Raw genomic sequence first — 21,245 nt, 5'->3', positions numbered from 1 at the left:
CTCGCTAAATAGATTAGGATGTATATTTGGCTTATACTGAGATCTTCAGTTGATGTATTTTCTAGCGCCTCTTTTTTCAAGTGACTATTCTGTTGCGATAAATGTGATCAAGGGCTTGCTCTAAGGTGCAGGTGTGCATCTAGGGGAGTATTTAAGCGTTCTCTGCAACAATCCTTCTTTAATTGCTTGCAGACGTGCTGCATAGATCATGATGTATATCTAGCATACACTGAGATTTTCAGCTGATGTAATTTTGGCTGCCTCGTTTTGAGGTCGCTACTCTTGTAATATAATCAATCAAAAGTTTTCACTTTTAAAAAAATGTGTGAGGAGGATCTGGATGTCTCTTGCATTGAGTTTTTCTTTTACTGTTTCAGATGGATAGGGCATTGGCTCTTTTCTGGAGTCCTGCCCTTTTGTAAAATGATTGTTTCATAATATGATGTTCATAGTTTCGCCCAAAAAAAAAGTGTGTGTTTGTGTGCGCGCGCTTGTCATGAGAATGACTTAGATGTATCTTTTTTAGAGGTGTTTTCCAACTTCTTTTGATTTTTCAGAATAGTTTGTTTTCCAGGCTATTCTCATTGTAAAAAGTTTTTCTTATTATAAAGTGGTTTCACCAAAAAAATGTGTGTGTGTGTGTGAGAGAGAGAGAGAGAGAGCTGTTCAACCATAAAGTTCTCAACTCGATAAAAAACTCGAGGATGAAGGCACTTACTGCTTTCCACATACGAGATTGCATATCTCGTAAGAAATGCTGCTGGGGTCCAATCACACTACCAGGTCTTACTATGCGCAGGTAGCCTATAGCCTACATTTTCAAAGTACACGCACGAGTCAAAATATTGAAAACAGTGATCCAAAAGCATGCCCAAATTGCAGAAATGTTGCAAGGCCATTGCAAGTGAATTCTTTTTCAGAAACTTATAATGAATTGGTGACCCTTGCAAGCTTGAATGAGATATGAAGCACTAGGGAACAAAAAGCCATGGAGTGCAATCTAAACAGCACATAAAGCCAGTCATTTCTCTTTTTGGAGAGCCTATATAAATATTCAGAATCAAGCATATCATTTTGAAGGTCTCTACAAAGAAACGATTTCATAGTTTAGATACTAGGATAACACTAGCTTTAAGTGCATTCATTTGATCAGGCATACACAAATTCTGTGAAATTCTGTGAATGCTTTAAGTGTGTTCATCTTACTATGTGCAGGTAGCCTATAGCTTACATTTTCAAAGTACAAGCACGATGAAAGCAGTGATCCGAAAGCATGCCAAAATTGCAGAAATGTTGCAAGGCCATTGCAAGTGAATTCTTTTTCAGAAACTTATAATGAATCGGTAACCCTTGCAAGCTTGAATGAGATATGAAGCACTAGGGAGCAAAAGGCACCGAGTGCAATCTAAACAGCACATAAAGCCAGTCATTTCTCTTTTCGGAGAGCCTATATAAATATTCAGGATCAAACATATCATTTTGAAGGTTTCTACAAAGAAACGATTTCATAGTTTAGATACTAGGGTAACACTAGTTTTAAGTGCATTCATCTGATCAGGCATAACCAAATTCTGTGAATGCTCAATTGAATTCTTATTGTTTGTGTGTCTTTCTGCTTTGTTTAAAAACTTAATCTTATCTATTCTTGCTATGCACGAAAGTTCATTTATCAGGCATAACGATCAACTCCATGCAGAAACATGAATTAGATATAGCACATGAAAGAAGAAAGAATAAATCATCAATGGGGGGAACAACCCCCCCAAAAAAACAAACAAACAAAGTGGATAGTCAATCATTACTAATCACCGTCTCACCATCATTATCAAGGGAATCAAGGCTGCCAGTTTAGCTAATGTGTTCTGGGAAACAAATTGCTAATGTACAAGTCATTGGTTGGTCAAGTTCCATGTATGACAGGATGAGCATATCTTGTATATGTGGAGCAATGAATAGGATATAGAAAATTCTATGGCAGGTAAGTATGAATAGTCCTTATGGTCTTAAGACAACCCTATTTAGTTTTAAGTTTAGGTTTAAGAATTGATACGTTTGTATGACAATCTGATTTGTCTCGTTCTCCCCATGCTTCTTGAGCTTGTGTAGCTGCCACATTTCAACATTGGATCAGACCTGTGAGGTTCATCTTGGAGGGAGAGGAAAAGATCATGTTCCCTTCTCGAGCAAATAGAAGGGTGATTGTTCTCCCTATTTTATTTTGAGATCTATTTTTCTGTGTCAGCTTCTAGCTTGGGGAAGGCTGACCATTTTCCCATCTCTTACAGAGCGTGAAAGTATCCGTGTGTGTTGTTATGGATAAATTTGTCTAAGGAAAAAGGCATTAATATGTGTGTGTGTTTGTATGTGTGGCAATAGTATAATAAAATATGGTGTGCATAGGGCCCAGGGTTGAGGTGGCAGGGCATGACCATGTGCCACCCTTCCACGTAAGAGGACCCATAAGGTGTGATGTACATAATCCATGGTAGTAATATTATAAAATGTAAGGTGGCATGGCTCCTCCATGTGCCACCCCTCCACCTAGGCTGCATTTAGTGAGATATGGCTCAAAGTCCATGGCAGAAGTAATATAAAATAGGTGGAGATGGATATTATATTGGGTTATTCCCTCCATATAGGATAGGCTCATGTGGGGGAGGTATAGAAGGTCCAAGAGAGCAAGTTCAATAATGGGGAAAGTAGGATGAGGTGGCAAGATTCCTTGTGCCAACCCTCCACTTGTCCTCCTAGAGGTTTGAACATATTATAAAATTGGGGAGAGACCAAGGGAGTATTATAGACTTGAGATATGGGGCATGATTTATGTGGAAAAATGAGGCAAAGGGTTGTCACACACAATTGAGAGTGCGTAACCACCTAGCCTACATGGGAGACTTTTCCACACACACCATACATGTGGGAGGATGCATTTATTGGGAGAGAGCCCCTCTCTTGGCTATAAAAGGAGAAGGCTATTCCTTTCAAAATAAAGCATGGTCCTCTTCCCTTAATGTCTCCATCTTTACATTCCTCCTCCCATCATGTACATGCTTCTCTTCCCCTTCTCCCTTTCCCCTTGTGTCATAGTCTCCCTCTTCATTCCCTCCCCTTCTAATTCCTTTTCCCCTCCCATGATAACGCTTCGCCCTCACGCTCTCCTTTCCTCTATGGCCCTCGAGCGTCGCCATGCTTAGCCTCTAGCCTCTAGTCCTGATTTCTTTTCCGACTAATAGTGTCAGCCATTCCCTTCTTCTCAAAGTCATGTTAGGCCGCCCCCCCTCTTCAAATTTCAAAACCCACAATCTCACTCTGTCACCACACAACCATTCTTGTCTTGAATCCGAACTATCTCCCCTCTTCGAATTTTCCTCTTGGTCGCCTCAAAAAAGAAGTGAGAGGGGTAGTTGCACTTGGGTAATAAGCCCTCTCAAACTCCCGCTCCCAAAAAACCAGCGAGAAGAGGGGGGGGAGGGGGTGGGGTCTACCCCTACATGTATGTTCAAGTGTCACTAGACCCCAATATTACTTATGAGACCAAGCAAGCTCCACTACACGTGTCTTAAAACCACCAAAGGCCCATTTTCTACCCATTGCCAATTTCCACCAATCAAACCACAAGGGGGTTGGCCCATATTTCAACAGTTGCCCTCCTAAAACCACAACAGACTGCTACAAACTCTTGACTCTTCAATCCCCTCAATTTCCGATACCATCAAACCTTCCTCCACATCTACCAATAGGGTAGAGAGAAAGATCATCAAAGTTCTCTTCCACCACATAGAGTAGCCTCATCCATTAGGCACCCCTTTCTAGAGATTTATAATGAGCATACACAGAGGAAACCTTGAAGCCAAATATTGGAAGATGAACCTCCACCGCAATAAAATTGCCAGCATCAACCTTGTCTAGTAAATTTGCCACGTAAGAGTCCTTCACCAGCACTGCCATCCACCTTTACCCCTAGCAGGGCAATGAATAGCACTGGAAGCCTGTTGAGTTTGTGCTTTCCCCCCAAAAAAAATCATCCTCATCACAGTTGAGATCTCTTGCATCAATACGATTTTCACCTTGGACTTGATAATGAATCTAATGCATCAAGCAGCCCCTCAAATTCCTTGACCTTATCATCACCTTCCTAAGATCGTGGTTGGCTAAGCCCACTCACCTCGGGTACTCTATTCATTCCCACTTTATAGGCATCTCTAGAAAATTAAACGGATTCTCCTTCCCTGCTCCACCATGTTTTGTAAAGTCTTTAACTCTCTTCGAATGGATTCCAAGAGAAAACCAGCACTAACACTCCTGAAAACACCTACCAGCATATTGTGCGCCATTTAGGAAACACATCGAAGCAAGAAGAAACCCCTTCCCAAAAGCTGAGCATCATATGCACTAGACGGTAGGTCACACTCAAACTCGAGGAACTCTGTAAGTTCATCGAAAGAGGGCAGTCTGCATATTTCATCATCTGAGCTCTCTAAAGAACAGTTCCCTTACCTTGTGGGCATATGACTCTTGGCACACCTTTTGTTCCTCTTGAGATGCATTTACATATTGTTCTGCTTCTGAGGTCTGCACTTTCACACCCTCCAACACCGTGGTACTGATTTCACTCAGGCCTTCCATGCATGAGGAGTTAGCATCAAATCAACCTCCTCTCCCTCTTGGAACCCCCTTCTTGTTTGGCTTCACTTGCACAAGAGAGGAGCCCTTAGCAAGCCATGATGCGTGCATGCCAACGGCTTCCTCCTCTAGTTTTTGAGTTTTTTTCAGAAGTCAACCAATGCCAATGTTGACTCTAGCCCAACGATTACGGCTTGTCCAGGCAATTATCGGGATTCCTTTTGGCCAACCGCTTTGATCAACAGCATATCCAGTGAAAACATTATTTTCAATGCTATGGGAGAAGTATGTCCCATTAAATCTCCGATAAGGGGAAACTTTGTCCTTTTGAGAGATTAATGTATAACCCCCTCTTCCTACATGCCAGTAAATTAATCAAAATTTTCCAACCTAAAAATAGATGGCTCTTACCCATCAGTTAAAAAGATAATGCTATTCTGTGAAAAGATTAGCCTATGAAAAAGCATAGGTTAATGAGCCATTGTGGACCAAAACAAATAGGTGGATAAAAGATGAGTTCAGGCAGAAATACAGAGAAGGCTTGCAAAACAATCCAAATTATCCAGTTCTGTTGTGGTGCTAAGGCAGGATACAAGGAGAGAAACATTCCAGTGTATCAGAGTCTGTGCATTCCAATCAAACCCTCATATTTGTTTCTACAGGCATAAACTAAAAAGAATGGGATGTACAGTGTACTGTGTTTCGATGCTAATGACCTTGACAACCCAGCCATATATCTATTTTCTGCAGAAAGACCTTCATTAGGTCATGTACATTTACGAATAATTTCAGTAATTTGTGAACTAAATGACCATTTAACAGCTGGCTACTTTGTACGCCAAATTTTAACATCTGAATTTCAAAGTAATAAACATAGAAAAGAATTATTTCACAAAGGCAGAGAAACAGACCTCATTGGCAGTAAAGCGGAAGTGTTTCATTAGGTAGCAACCGATCAACACACCAGTCCTTCCTAAACCTGCCTGGTCCCTTGATAGCACAGGTTCATACACATAAGAAACATCCTCTAGCTCAAAAGAGAAAGCATAATCTCACCTTATAAGCCGTTATACTCAAGAAATACAGTAATACAATGAAAGGACTTTTGGGCTTCATCACTGACCTAAGACACCCCTTTACAAATGCCTAGCCCTGTGCTGTAAATACAACAAATTATTCTGCACAGAAATAAGTGCCAACACACCTTACAATGGACAGCCAGTGCACCTGGACTGTCCTCCACAATCTCTAAAAAGCGCTGAACTATCCGTTCTGGAGGACAGCTGAAATATTGAGAATGCAAATGCTAAATTAAGATATTTCTTCAACATAAGGAGTATCAAAAATGATAAGAGCAGGATACACCAAAGAATCATGAACATGGGCATCAACATAAAATTGGCAAGTCAAAATCATAAAGGCTACTACCTGCCATCAGGAAAATACAAATCATAGTGAGAAAGTCCATGATCTGTGAACCGGCGCTTGTCATAGAGTCTTTTATTTAGCCGTATCACAGTGGTGATCCCCGACTGTAGTAAGCAAATCATCCAAGTGTCAGATTGGAGAGTCAAAAATACAAACCTAAGGCTGTTTTTCCCAAAATTTCAAAACCTTCATGCTGTTCCAAAATAAGAACAGTCCAACTTGCTTTTAAGCCTAAAGCATTGTCTCTAAAATGTTGCATTGACTGGTATGGAGTTTCAACCTGCTTGAAGTATCCCACATAATCCTCGGGAACTAAAGTTCTGTATCCACACACCTGCAAGGCCACGCCAAAGCAAGACAAAAGGTCTCCATGAGTGATGATTCAAGATACAATGCCTACTTAGCCTACAGAGTTCTATATGTCTTTGAGAATGTGTACACAATGGATTTGAGTTCCTTTGAAATGTGCACCCGCCACCTAGGTTTTCTGGGAAATATCAGACCCTTCAAAAGAGCTTAAGTTTAATGCAAATATAAAACTAAACACAGTTTTCTTACGCTTCAACAAGTTAACACTTCAAGTAAAATTCAGGTTCCATATTAAATGGCCAAAGCTTGTAGGGGCTCATTCAAGTTTCCCAGAATCACCTCTGTCCGCCTTGCTCCTGGTCCACTAAAAGCAACGATTTTGTTGGGGACAATCCAATTCAGATCTCCATTCTCAACCTGCAAAAATATATTTGAAATATTATCAATGAGCAAAAAAAAGAAGCACAACACAGATTGCAACTTGACAAGGTGGCTAATCAAAACATGTGGGAGTTTCAAACAAAGAAAATAGAAACAACTTCAAACTCATAGCCTCCTAGGAGATGCCTAAGGAGATTTTTAATTCCTCCTACCCTTAGAGCTGAAGTTTTAGGTTGTGATTTTGTGGTTCCGTTTGTGGTTTAGATATTCACTGCCTTCAGCAAAACATTGTTATACAGCCTTTAGCAAAACATTGAGCAGGGAACATGCCGCACTAGCCAGACTTGAGCGCTGGTGCTACCACTCACATTTTTTGGATCCTAGAACCAAGTATTTTCTTTGACTCATTCATCCACCCAGCAGGGATGTATGGTATGCCCACCTTTACTGGTCAATCGTGTTGGTCCCATAGACAGCATACACAGGTCCATCCACTCAGGCACGAGTGACAGATTGACAGACGACCAAGGATTCTCTCTAGTGTTTGTTCCCCCTTTGTGGGTTTCTGTCACAGCGATAGCACGATGTACTACTTTTATTTCTCGTCATAGGCATCAGCCTTGGGTAAGGGTGTCTATTTGAGTGGCCCCACCCTTAGGTTTCATTGTATTTGGTTCCTTTCCAATCTCATAGACCCTTTGTGGTTTCATCAATAAAAACAAGCTGTTTTTTGCCCTTGTGATTCTTCTTGATATAGGCTGGTACCCGAAATTTTTGAATCAGAGGGTCAAAAACCCTTTGTAACATGGGATGAAAAGATTCCAGTAAAAAAGCTACTTCTGCATCCCGAACAGAAGAAAACTCTGGCACAGGCATCAGAGGCAGAGAAGCTAAATCAACATCCGTATCGTCCGATGAAAAAGCTGCATCTGATAAAGCAGGGTTTACCATTTGAGCTTCATCCTGAGGATCAATCTGAGTAAGAGCAGAGGCAGCATCCTGAGAGAGAACATGCATATCATCCTGTAAAATGCCCTCTGCAAGGGGTACATCCATATCCTGAGTAGAAGGAAATTGATGGTGCTCAACAAGGGTGCAATCCTGAGCTTCTTCAGCAAGAGAAAGATTTGCCTATGATTTATCAACCTTCCTCCAGTAGTGCTTCGGAGCAGTAGAGGGCTTCGCCAAAGAAGCCATAGCAGAAACCGAAGGAGAAGGGAGAGTAACCTTGGCAGCTGAAGAAGGAGCAGGAGGAATGGGCCTAGATGTAGAAGGGCAAGCACGTGCAAAATGACCAACCTGTCGGCACCGATAACATGCAGTGGGAAAAGATGCAAAATGGAGCCAGGCAATTCTTCATGCATATAGTCTGGGAAGTTAACAACCTCAACCCATACAGGACAATGATGTCGTATGAGACTTTGATAATCCTTATTTGGGGACCAAGGCATAGCATGAACCATCTGCTTCCCGTAAAAGAGGGGAGAAAGCTCAAGTAACCTCTGCTTGCATAAAGCATCCGATAAATGCACCTCATAAAAGCCTCTAGATGCAAAATATACTCCCTCTACAAAGCATCCTCCAAGGATGGACTTAATCCACTGTGCGACATCACTTGCTGCTGGGATTCTTCCTGGAAAGAAAATTATAACCGCGGTTTGAGATAATTTCCTGAGAGGATTCACGAGGGAGGGCAATTTCAATTTGTACGTGACCTCTCGAACTGGTTTGCCCCATTCCTGTCGTGACTGCTGAAAGTCATCCTTGAGGGTATCAAACACATATTGAGCTTCCATAGTAAGCTCATCATCTTGTGCTGCAGGCTGTGAAGAGCGGCGCTTAGCTTCTGCAATTCTTTCTTTGCGAGCATATGTACTAACATCCGAACCTGAAGCCATGATCGAAAGACGACAAGGCAAGAGGGACTGTACGGAGAAGTAGAGAATCAGAAACAAGCGAGTCACAGGAGGGTACAGAGAAGCACAAGAGTGAGAACTCGAGACTGTACGGAAAAGAACTGGTTTGTACGGACAAAACCAGGCTGTACGAAGGTACGGTCAGGGCTGTACGGGAAAGAGCAGATTGCACGAAAAGGGTAGACTGTACGGAAAAATGAGCAGAGCTGTACGGACGGGGCTGTACGGGAAAGGGCAGACTGTACAGACGTGGCTGTACGGGAAAGAGCAAAAACTGTACGGAGACACAAGCGGAGCTGTACGGACGTACGGAATGTAAGCTGAAGGGAAACGTACGGCGATGCAGAGAGGCGGGAGCTACGTTCAAAGCTGCGCAGAGGTAAGCCAACCTTAGCGTAGGTGGTCGTACTGCCGTACGAAAACCGTACGGCGGCCGTACAATTGTACGGTTAGAAAGGGCGACTATAAGGGAGCTTTGGCAAGGGTGAACAGCAGAGGCCCGCTCTCTCTCTCTCACACACACACACCACACACACACACACACACACACACAAAAGCATCACAATGTCTCTCTTGGTCAGCCCCAAAAAATAAGACCACCCACTCTATCTATTTTGCCAGAAAAAAAAAGTCTCTCTTTAATAGAATTGAAGTATCATAGATTGGAATTTTTGTAAACGTGTGTGTAGCGATTTTTCAATTGTCTATAAGGTTGAGATTGTTGATTGGTGCGTAAATGAGGCCATCTATGCAGTTCCACAACATTGCAAAGAGCACCTCTTGACTTAGAGAAATCTCTAACATTCTTAAGGACTTAAAACTACCAATTTTCAATGGGGAAGAAAAAGAGCGCAATAAAGATGCGATTAATGCATTCTTGCAAAAGTGGCAAGACTTCCATCAACTCAGGAATACCCCTCCTAAAAATCATGTAGTGGAAGCAAGTCTTTCCCTTGGAAACAAGGCCTATAAATGGTGGATTAGCCTTAGAGAAAATGATAGAATTCCTAGGTATTGGGCTAAGTTTGGAACAAGCCTTCTTAAAAGAGTTTTTATTGGAAAATGAATTAGAAAGAGCGTGGGAAACTTGGGACAATTGCACTATGGGTAAAAACACCTTAGTCCAGTACATACAGTACATAGCAAACTATAGGGAGAAAGTCCTTAAGCTGAAGGAAATTGATGAATTCCAAAAGTTAAGGGGTTTCATGAGACACTTATCAGGTTGAGGTGAAAAGAAATTCTCCCAAAGCCTTTGAGGAACATATATGTAGACAAATCTCAAGTAGCACACATTCAACTAAGTTCTATGTGTCTGCAATAAGATGGAAGGGTTTTCAGATGTCGAACTCGCATGCGTAAATTGTGGCCCCATGTTGAAGTTGTTGGCGAGTCGATGTTCTACTTGTAATATTAAAACAAATGGATTTCGCCCCCCCAAAAAAAAAGTGAGTGTGTGTGTGTTTTGCTTACTTTTCTTGAGCAGTGCCAGCAATGGGTACTTCTGCTGCTTGTTTGCTTCAATTCGTTATGATGCTTTTGGACAGTGGATTCCGGCTTTATCTAATGTTATTTTCAGTCATCTACATGGTTCCATTCCCGGTTGTCCTTTTTCTACTCGCCTGCTCCATGATTGGCAGCTCCTTCTGGAACATCTGCATTGGCCAGGGCGTCCTCCAAATCCTGGAAATACACTCCGTTCGCAGAGTATTCATTGGAGCCATGTCTTTGATCCCTCGTCAGCCCATCTTCAACCTAGAAAGGCTTTATTTTCTACATCGATTAGGTATTTCCACGGTGGATGGTGGTGGATGATGGGGGTTTTACTCTTTCTTTTCCACAAGCCAAAAAATAATTTTTTTTGGGCATGTATCGCAGGCCTATACTCACTACGATGCTACTTCCCTTTCAGCCTGTTCTCTGTTTATTTGCTGACCATTCTCTTATGGATTGGAGATTTGATCGAGACATTCTGGGTTATTCTACTTTCTCCTTTGTAGATCTCACTGGTAAGAAAGCTTATCATCTTCTTTTACCTCAGCCATGGATTCAAGTGCGGGGCCTTTTGATTTGGCATCTTGACAAACCTCTTACTTGGTGGAAGCTTTGTCTTGGCCATATTTGGAATACTAAGCTCTCACTTAGACATAAGCTTTTCATATGGTGGTGTTTGGTTGGTGCTTTACCGGTGGGTTCTTTTTTGGCTATCAGGTGCATAGCTTCCTTGCATTGTCCATCTTGTTCACATCCGAGGGAGACAGTCCTACATTTACTCTGAACTTGCCCAATTGCCCGTGATTTTCTTCCTAGATTGGCATTGGATGAGTAGCTATTGCATTAAGCAGAGCACTAAGAGGACATCCATGTCTCACTAAATGATACAAAGTCCACTTATCAAAAAATATCTCCAAATATAATGCATGTTGCTTTACTCTCACTATAGAGCCAATAGATAACATGTTGCATTCGATGCCCTGATTCTAAGGATTTGCATGGTCTGCGAGATAAAATCCCATTGTACAATATCAAAAGCTTTGGCAATGTCTACTTGCAGTAAGAGTACATCTTGTTGTGTATACTTTGCATATGCTAGCCCCAACATAGGCATTAATGTCATGAGTGAGAAGACCATCATAGATGCTGATTTAAAATACTCTAGTACTATCTCTCCTTATCGCATCAAATTGACTGACAACACTAGGGTAAAGACCTTGGGAGTTGTAAAGAATCTAGAAGTGAATGTATGTGGAATTTCTGTGCCGACTACTTTTCAGGTGATCCTACCAAGCCAGATGCACGTGCCTATCCATTGATTTTGGGAAGGCCCTGGCTACGCAAGGTGAAGGCTATTCAAAAGTGGGATACTGGAGAATTGATTTTGCAAGGAAATGATAAGAAGGTGCGCTACAACATCAGAAGCCGCAAAAAGGAAGTTGTCAAGGAAGAGTCTTCAACATCAGAGAGTTCAAGCTCTGACTTAACCGATGAAGAAGAGACAGGGCGTAGCTCCGAGGAGACCAGCTCAGAGGGTGAGGTGGAAGGAGTGGCCTTTGGTCTTTGTCTTGGTGCTGATCGGGATGAGTCAGGAGGAAACAAGGTGGTGGTACAAGAAGATTCTGTAGAGACACTTCATGTGGAGGATGTGGAGCACACTAAACCACGCCAACGCAATGAAGAGCTTCTTGGTGATTCTCTTTCAGGTAGAAGCTCCAGTACTTGGATATGTTAGATGATTTTCCATATCTCTTTGCAACAAGCTATTCACAAGTTCGACCAGTCTCTCTCGTGGAGCACAAGATTGAGTTGAAGCCAGAAAGCAAGCCAGTTGTGCAACGCTTAAGGCGATTGGGGGTGATCCAAGCTGAGGCACTAAAGAAAGAGGTAACACAACTACTTGAGGCGGGATTCATCTTTCATGTTGATGATTCAGAATGGATATCTCCTGTAGTTGTCACTCCAAAGAAAGGAAATAAGTGGCGGGTTTATGTGGACTTTCGTCATTTGAGTGCATGCACTAAGAGAGATCATTTTCCTTTGCCATTCCAAGATGAAATACTAGACCAAGTAGCAGGGCAAGAGATGTATTCTGTATGTGATGGGTATTCTAGGTACTTTCAAATTCGTATTTGGGAGGAAGATCAAAAGAAAACATCATTTGTCACACCTTGGGGAGTTTTTGCTTACAGAGTGATGCCTTTTGGGTTGACCAAAGAAAAGGAGTTTCTTTCCAATGGAGTGTGGAGCAACAAGAGTTTTTTCAGCAACTTAAGAAGGCCATGAGTAAGGATCCAATATTGAAGCTCCCTGATTAGTCTCAAGACTTTTATGTAAATCCAAGTGTATCTTTGCATTTAGTTGGTGCTGTATTGCTACAAAAAAGAGAGGCAAGTAAAATGCAACCCGTCTATTATGCCAGCCGACAACTTACAGAGGTGGAAACAAGGTATGAAGAAATGGAACACCAAGCTCTCTCTTTGGTGTTTTCAGTCAGAAAGTTTCGCTCCTATTTATTACCTTGACCATTTTTCTTCCTTATCTCTCAGTTTGTATTAGCATATCTAGTTCGCAAGCCTAATCCTGGGGGAAGATTTGCAAAATGGTTGTCAAAGCTTCAAGAGTTCTCTCTCTCTTTTGTCACTAAAAATACCACTAGGTCCACTATGGCATATTTGCTCACAGGACGGGAGGATCTAGGAGAAGAAAATAAATGTAAGGAGAACATTAAAGATGAAAGGGATACACCACCAACAGCTTTTGTCTTGTATTTTGATGGGGCTTTTAGTCCTTCACGCCAACAAGGAGCCGGGGGGATGGTCTTGATAAATTCTAAAGGTCAAGAAGTATGGGCTAAAGGATAAGAGCTTCCAAATATCACAACTAACAATGCAGTTAAGTATAATGCTTTGATTCTTGGTTTGGAGAGTTGTCTTCAAAGTCAAGTTAAAGAATTGGAAGTAAGAGGAGATTCTCAGCTTATTGTAAAGCAAATGCAAGGGCATTACAAGACAAGAAGTCCTCATTTGAAGGAGCTTAATCAAAAGGCTATGGCATTATGTAGTCAGTTTGATTTTTGCAAGTTTGTTCATATAAACAGAAAAGAAAATCAAAGGGCAGATGAGTTAGCTACTCAAGCCATTGTAGTACAAGACTAGGGGGTGGTTTCTTTGGTGGACATTGGATGGCCACAACTGCAAGATGTTCAGCAGTATGTGGAAGAAGGCATGTTTCCTCGAAAGTTAACTCCACAACAGAAGCAGAGATTGGTAAGGAAGGCTTTTCCCTATACTATTGTTGATGACATTCTTTATAAATTGGAAAAAGATAAGGTGCTCCATCGGGTGGTCCATCCTATGCAGACTAGGAGAATCCTAGAAATGTGTCATGAATGCTCTAGTCATTTTGCTTCAGCAAGCACAAGTAGGAGAATTCTTAATGCAGGTTACTTTTGGCCACGCTTCCATAAGGATGTATATGAATGGTGTCGAAGTTGTAAAGTATTTCAAAAGTTCAAAAGGCAACAATTGATTCCTGAACCCTTGAAGCCTATTCCAACATATGGACCATTTGAGAGGTGGGGGTTGGACTTTTGTGGGACCACTCCCTCACGCATCTCAGGGCAAGCATTATTTATTGGTAGCCACAGATTATGCGACCTGGTGGGCAGAGGCCAAGGCCACAGTCAATAGCAAGGCAAGCACAGTTACAAAATTTCTCTTTAATCAAATTTGTTCACGCTTTGGATGTCCTTTGGAAATTCTCACTGATGGAAGAACCTCTTTTAGAAATGAACTAATTGAAGATGTGGTGCATAAGCTAAAGATAAATCATAGCATATCCACGCCATACTATCCCCAATGTAATGGCTTGGCTGAGAAAACAAATGGATTGTTGTGCAATTCAATGGGAAAGCTTGTAGACACCAAGAAAAGGCATTGGGATAGGCACTTGGCAAAAGTTTTATGGGCTTACAGAACCACACACAAGCTAGCTATTAGGTTTACACCATTCCAACTAGTGTATGGAATAGAAGCCATTTTGCCCATTGAATTGGAGATACATAGTCTTCGCACTGCTGTTGCAAGAATAGGAGGACAAGAGGATGCCTATGCTCAACGCTTGGTACAGCTAGAAGCCTTGGATGAATGCAGATTACAGGCCCGTTTTGACACCAAATTATGCAAGAAGAAAGATATTGCAGAAGAAGATTTGGTCATGAGATTTGATAGCCATCTGGACAAGTGGCTGGACAAAAAGTTTATTTGCCAATGGGAAGGACCATATCAAGTCAAGAAGAAGTTCACCAATGGAACCTATCAGCTTCAGGATGTTGACGGCATGGTGATACCCGGACGCACCAATGAGTATCGCCTTAAATTCTTCTATGCTCGACCACCTTGAGGGCCAGCAAACCCTCTCTATCACTAGAGAGGATCTGTTGAGGGGGGAAAGATGTGACGCCAAAAATTGATATTTTTTCTATTTGGCATTGGTATTGTTTTTCTCTATGTTTGATAAGAGTTTGAATATCAAGTGATAGCCTAGCGGCTCTAACTTATTTCTATTTTCTAAGATATTGTATGGGATTGAGAGGATGAGTGGAATGGATCATTGTAAATACCATGTATATGAATGATAAATACCTTGGTATGGAGTGAGAGTTATTTGTGTACGGGATATTATGGGGTTTTTAGAAAATAGGAAGAGTGAGTCATATAAAGAGGTGGGCTCATGTCCATGTGTTCCAATAATATAAGAGAGGCCACATGCCAAGCGTGTGGAAGGCATGTGAAAGAGTGTGGAGTCAAGAGAAATGGAAAGCTAGGAATCATGGAGTCTTTGGTGATCTAGTCTTTTCTACTTTTGTTTTCTTCCGTCGTTCTTTGCAGCAATCGCTCTTCGATTGTTTGCAAACTCACTGCATAGATCAGGATGTATATTTGTCCTACATGGACATTTTCGCTTGATGTACTATTTCAACTTACCTGTTTTTTTCTGGATAGCTATCTTGTAATATAAAGCACTCAAGTTTTCACTTTTTTTTAATAGGGGTGTGTGTGTGTGTGTGTGTGTGTGTGTGTGCAGACAAGTATGTGGACAGAACCAAAAAATGTGAAGCACAGATTCAGTAGAGTGCTGGCATCTGTGACAAACAGCTGGAGCAATATGTCTGTGTGCGAGTAACTGGCCGGATGGAAAAATGCCAAGGAGAACTCGCCATAGGAAAAGCTGTTGCCGAAGAGGGACTTTGTAATGCCAAAAGAGACGCAGCCTTTTTCTCCACCACTTCATTGGGCGATCCATATGCCAAACAGTATTTGCTCTGTGAGAAATCCAAGGCGGAGGTAATAACACTTTATACAGAGATGACACTGTGATATGTGAGAGCTTCAAAGAACGGGCGTATGAGGAAGAAGAGCGTAAAATCCAATCCTCAAGCCGATTCTGAAGTTCCAAACGAGGTACCGGCAAGTACGGTTGAAGCATTGCTGAAATCCTATGCCATAAAGGACGATAATGAGCTCCCAAGCCGTATTTGCTAGCAACCATAGAAAATGATAAAATTGTGCCATCATCCTGAAGTACATCCGCCACATATGAAATGCCTTTGAAGGAGAGAAAATAAGAACGTCTGGGTTCTTATTTCTTCCCACAAAAAAAAAAGTGTGTGTGCAGACAAAGTGCATAGCTCATGATGTATATATGTCTTATATTGAGGTTTTCTCTTAATGTATTCCTCATCATCCTATTTTGGGATGATGATTTTGTAATATAAAGCAACTCAATTTCTCACCCCAAAAAAAAAAGAGTATGTGTGTGTGTGTGTGTGTGTGTGTGTGTGTTCGAGCACTGCCCTGTTGTAAAATGGATGTTTCATAATAAAATGTTCTTAGTTTAACCCCAAAAAAAAAAAAAAAAAGGTGTGTGTGTGACTATTTTGGGTGTGTGGAGATGTGTGGAGAATGGAGAGCTCTGGAGCCCCCACAGCCCTGGTCGACCCTCCATCTCCCTCTATTCCCTTCCTCGATTTGCCCGCACAACCCTCGTCTTCCACCTTGTAGCCTTCATCGCCATCCGTACAGCTCACGTCAGCTATACAGAATTCCGTACAGTCCGTACAACCCCCCAACCCCTGCAATTATCTACACAGCCTTCGGTTCAGCCCTTCGTACAACCCTCCGTCCAGGCAAACGTGGTGCAAACACCAGTACCTGCTTCATCCGTACCTGCGAAATTCGTACAGATTTCCCCGCCCGTACAGCCCGTATAGGCTCTCGAAACATCTTTTGTTTTTTATGCTTCCTCTGTTCCTCCTGCTCGAGTCTTCATTCGAAAGAAGCGCGGTGCTTTGCCTTCCTCATCCTCTTTCAAATCGGCAAAGCTTGATCTCACAGATGGCCCTTCTTCTTCCCTGCAGCTGGATCTTCTGCGTCAGTTATGCTCAACCTTTGTCACAGATGTTCCTTCATCAGGTTCCCCGTTTGTTTGCTCTTTGGATTCTACCCTTCTGGTTTCAGATCTTCGACAGGCTCAGCAGTTTGGAGTCTGCCTCTACTTTATGGGCAGGGTTCTTTCTGCCGCTCAACTTCGTCGTTTGGCTGCAACTGCAATGGGTCCGGATTGTATTTCATCCTTTGTCTTTCTGGGCAAAGGATTTAATTATGCCCACGTTTCTTCGACTGATGTGGTGGAGCAGCTAGTCAGTCATGCTGGTGTTCCTGGGGCTGGTTTCTTCGCTTATGTGATGCCTTGGGATCCACTTTTCGATCCTTCTGCTACCCTTCTGACTCACTGTCCGGTTTGGATTACTCTCAAAGCGCTGCCTGTGCCTCTTCTTCAGCATCTTCCAAATCTTGCAACTTTTTTGGGAAGGCATCTTCATGTTCCGAGACAAAAGTTCTTGCAAGCTTCTCGTGATGTTCGCCTTTGCGTTTTGTGGGATATGACGCAGCCTGTGCCATCTACTCTGGATCTTGATTTGGGATTTGCCCATCCGATGCGCATCAGGCTGCATTTTGTATCTTTTCCCACTGCTTGTTATCGGTGCCGACAGGTTGGTCATTGTGCACGTTGATAGGACAAAACATGTATCAAGTTTTTGAGCACTGTATATAGCTGTGGGTAGGCACATAGTTGTACACATCTAGGGTAGGTGTGGGCTTTAGGCATTTGTGGATTTTTCTTTCACAAGCATGATGGACTAATGTATAGTTTTTTGAGACAATAAAGTATGTTTTGCAGGGACTTCATGGGAAATGATGAAATGCAATGTGGTTCTACCAGACTTCCAGAGCAAGGGTGTCCAGTGTGTGGTCAAGTGAAATGTTTTTGGGGTCATGAAAATCAAGTCATGAAGGGTTTTTTATTTTATTTTCCTGAGTCAATGTGCACTTGCATGTTACAAGAATTTGATATGTTCTAGTGTCCATGTCAAGGGGCTTTTCATGTGTGTGTACGAGGGTACATGCAAGTCTTAATGTGCATGCTAATGTGTGTGGGAATTGTGTGACTAAAGGTCCAAATGTGCATTTAATGTGCCTTGGGGGGATATTTGCATTTTTTAAATGGGAGTGGTAAAATGTCACTGATGAGGTGGCAAATTAGGCTGAGGTGGCTGGACTGATTGGGAAGGCATCCTGCTCATGCAAAGGTGGCTACGTAGCAAGGAATGTAGAGCTTCTGGATTGCGACCGATCACGTGTAGAGAAACCTAGAATTTTTGAAGTAAAGAGGAAGCGACGCACGTAACTAGGGGTCTCGTAGATGAAAGCGAGAGGCTAAGCGCCCATCAAAAAAAGGCCTACGTACGTGATCGGATGGGGATTTCCGACTGCATGCTTGGCACAAATGAACACTAGGTGCTTGATGATGAGCTCAATGGTGTAAGTGGCACTTACTGAAGTCCTGTAGAATTTTGGCTGTGTGTTGATAGTGCGGTTGAAGGAGAGGATCTTGGGCGATTGAGTCCGTGACCTCCATGAAATCTAAGAGCATGGGCTGACTGTTATTCGGGGTACACATTTGCTTCAAGGCTGACAGCAGGGAGGTTTTGCCCAAGCAAGTGCCCGGTGATGCTGAGGAGACCTTGGCGCTAAAGATCTCCAGAGATAGCGATCTGTTCGTAGTTGGCTGAGCAAGGCTACCTTACAGGCATGACCATTGTCGTTTGCACGTGAGCTGATACGAGGAATGTATGGGCTGGTTTAAATCATTTGAAGGACTGTTGGCGACGTGAAGTATGAGCGTGGAGTACTCTGTGGGCAAGAGAAGAATACATACACTAGAAGTTGGTCTGTAATGCAGAGATGGTTGATGCAACCTGATTTGCCAGTCCCTTTCACTCTTGGGTCGTTGACTGCAGCTTTGGGGAGAGTTACGTGCTATTGTCCTTGATGGAAGCTTAGGAGTGTGGGCTGTGGGTTCATAGTATTCTGAGGCTAACTGTTCTCTGAGTTTTGAGGGGAAGTTCAGTTCTAAGTTTATTTGTTTCAGGCTGTGTAGTCCTTTGGCTCTCTTTGAGTCCGTGTGATCCATGTTCAGTCAATTTTTGTGGGGGTTTGTCTCGGTGCCTAATACAAAGACACATGCTCTGGAACTTGGTTCATAAGCTCATCATCTACGAGCCCACATTGCAACTGATTCCTATGAAGTCTCACCTATCTGACGTGGTGAAGGACATAATTCCTCGTTGTCTTTCCTTTTTTTTCCTTATTAACGTGATTGCCCTTCTACATCCAAGCCCATTCCTCCTGCTCCTTCTTCAACTGTCAAGGTTACTCTCCCTTCTCCTCCGGTTTCTGCTATGGCTTCTTTGGAGAAGCCTTCTACTGCTCCGAAGCACTATTGGAGGAAGGTAGATAAATCACAGGCAAATCTTCCTCTTGCTGAAGAAGCTCAGGATTGCACCCCTGTTGAGCACCATCAGCCTCCTACTCACGATATGGATGTACCCCTTGCAGAGGGGATTTTACAGGATGATATGCATGCTCTTTCGCAGGATGTTGCCCCTGCTTTTACTCAGTCCTGCTTTATCAGATGCAACTTTTTCGTCGGAAGATACAGATGTTGATTTAGCCTCTCTACCTTTGATGCCTATGCCAGAGTTTTCTTTTGTCCGGGATGCAGAAGTACCTTTTTTACTGAAATCTTTTCATCCCATGTCACAACAGGTTTTTGACCTTGTGATTCAGAAATTTCGGGTACCAGCCTATATCAAGAAGAATCACAAGGGCAAAAAACAGCTTGTTTTTATTGGTGTGGTTTCATCACTGCATCAGTTTTTACAGAACAACAATTTGAAGCTGGAGGATGCTGTGTTTGATCCTCCTCCAGCTTGATATGTAACTTTTTACTTAGCTGCCTCATGACTTTTGCTCTGAGGTTTTACTTGTAAATTTTTTCCTTGTACTTATTGGTGGGTTTTACCTCTTTTGAGGTTTCCCACACAAAAATATAAGATTTCACTATAAAAAAAAAGAAAGTGTATGTTATGGCTACCTTGTAATATAAAGCAATCAAAGTTTTCACCCAAAAAAAAAAGTGATATATATATTTTTTATATATATTTATATATATATATATATATATATATATATATATATATAGAGAGAGAGAGAGAGAGAGAGAGTAAGCAAGGCAAACACACGAAACTTGCTACAAAGAACGATATTGGACCTTGTAAACAAAGTCATTTAGAATGGACTTTGTGTTAGATCACAAGCCAACAGCACATGAAGGCAGAAAGTAGAAATGACGCAAGGGGAATTGGGTCAAATTCACTGCTTGCACACAACCCTCAATACGCTGGTACAACATTACCACATCATATCATGGTCCTTTTGTACAACTCCAAGCTGGGAAGGGCAACACCATTACCAAGATATGATGGCCTTTATATAACTCCAAGCTGGGACCAACTCAAGGGCACACCACTACCACATGCAGTTTAGGGAAAGAAAGTGAAGATGGTTAATACAGAATCCAATGTGATAGTCACCAAAGTCCATGCCTTAAATGAGGATCTCACGAGAATCCAAGGTAGGTTAATGGCATCACATGATGGATTATCGGCAGACAATAATAGATTACCCACTAATGCAATGGTTAATCAAGATCGAAGCTACCATGTGGCAAAATGCAAGGCCAAAACCGAGCATATAGCCATGATCATGAATCCTAGACAACCCTCAGTGCTACTACCAAGACCATCTTGCCAACCTTAGGCATGCTCGGTGTATATAAGTTTTGTTCTTTTTTTCATGCACATGCAAGACTAATCATTCAAGAATCAAAAGCAAGATCCAACGGAAGCAGCTATATCTGATGACTAGATTTTTCCTAATACCAGGGTATTGTCATCTCAAAGTCACCCCTCGAGCCCTCCACAACAAAGGGACAATGCCAATCCCCCTTTCCTATGCACCATGTCCACCCACCAAAAAATCATGTCCAACCTTTCTAGAGGATAACTTAAATCAAGGCCATGCAGCGAGCAGACATTTTGGTGCCACAAGCTGACTTTCATGCAACCCAAGAGTTTACTTATTGTAGAACAATTTCACCAATTTATAATGTTTTGCAGTTATAAGCCTTAAAATGGACTAGGAACATTTTTGAAATTGACAAAATCTTTGTTGCTGTGCTAGAAAGATGCACACATTGGTGGTCAGGCTTGATATATGTTATTGTGCAAAAGTAAAAACAAATCTCTGGATCAAGATTCCAAGTCAGCACAGCAAAATCTGATGCATGACTCTGCAAGTAAAACTTTGATTTTCTTTTAGAACATGCAAGCTACTGGTGACATCAAGATAATGACGTACCCTGCTTTCAACATCAGTTTCCATGAATGAAATGCCTAATTCCTGAAATCCAAAACTAAGTAAAGATAACTCAACTTACCTGCTCAAAATATTCGTATTCTTTTACATTGAAATTACGGAAATCAATCCAACCAAGTTTTTTCCCCTTTGCCACCGCCTATGTCAAGCATGAGACCCAAGATCAGAAAAAGGCTGCATAAATGCACAGCACAGTAAAGTTGAACGGATACAATGCACAAAAACTCAGTTTCTCAGCACCACTCCAGCA

At 42.1% G+C, this 21,245-nt stretch overlaps 1 protein-coding gene across 1 annotated transcript in view; it reads right to left on the bottom strand.

Moving 5' to 3' along the window:
- LOC147881732 (uncharacterized) overlaps positions 1-21,245 on the bottom strand; it is a 91,292-nt gene that overhangs the window by 16,618 nt on the left and 53,429 nt on the right. Inside the window, exons 5-11 of the mRNA XM_087402011.1 lie at positions 21,057-21,134; positions 6,700-6,777; positions 6,332-6,385; positions 6,052-6,155; positions 5,828-5,906; positions 5,535-5,606; positions 719-811 (exon numbers count right to left, since the gene is read on the bottom strand). Of these exons, the coding sequence (XP_087258137.1) occupies positions 719-811; positions 5,535-5,606; positions 5,828-5,906; positions 6,052-6,155; positions 6,332-6,385; positions 6,700-6,777; positions 21,057-21,134 (558 nt within the window). The remainder of the gene's footprint in view (positions 1-718; positions 812-5,534; positions 5,607-5,827; positions 5,907-6,051; positions 6,156-6,331; positions 6,386-6,699; positions 6,778-21,056; positions 21,135-21,245) is intronic.

Source organism: Dipteris shenzhenensis, chromosome 30 (genome assembly GCF_047967505.1).
Source record: "Dipteris shenzhenensis isolate YYH24624 ecotype China chromosome 30, Dip_SZ_1.0, whole genome shotgun sequence".
Lineage (NCBI taxonomy): Eukaryota > Viridiplantae > Streptophyta > Polypodiopsida > Gleicheniales > Dipteridaceae > Dipteris > Dipteris shenzhenensis.
This window is presented reverse-complemented; position numbering and strand designations above follow the sequence as displayed.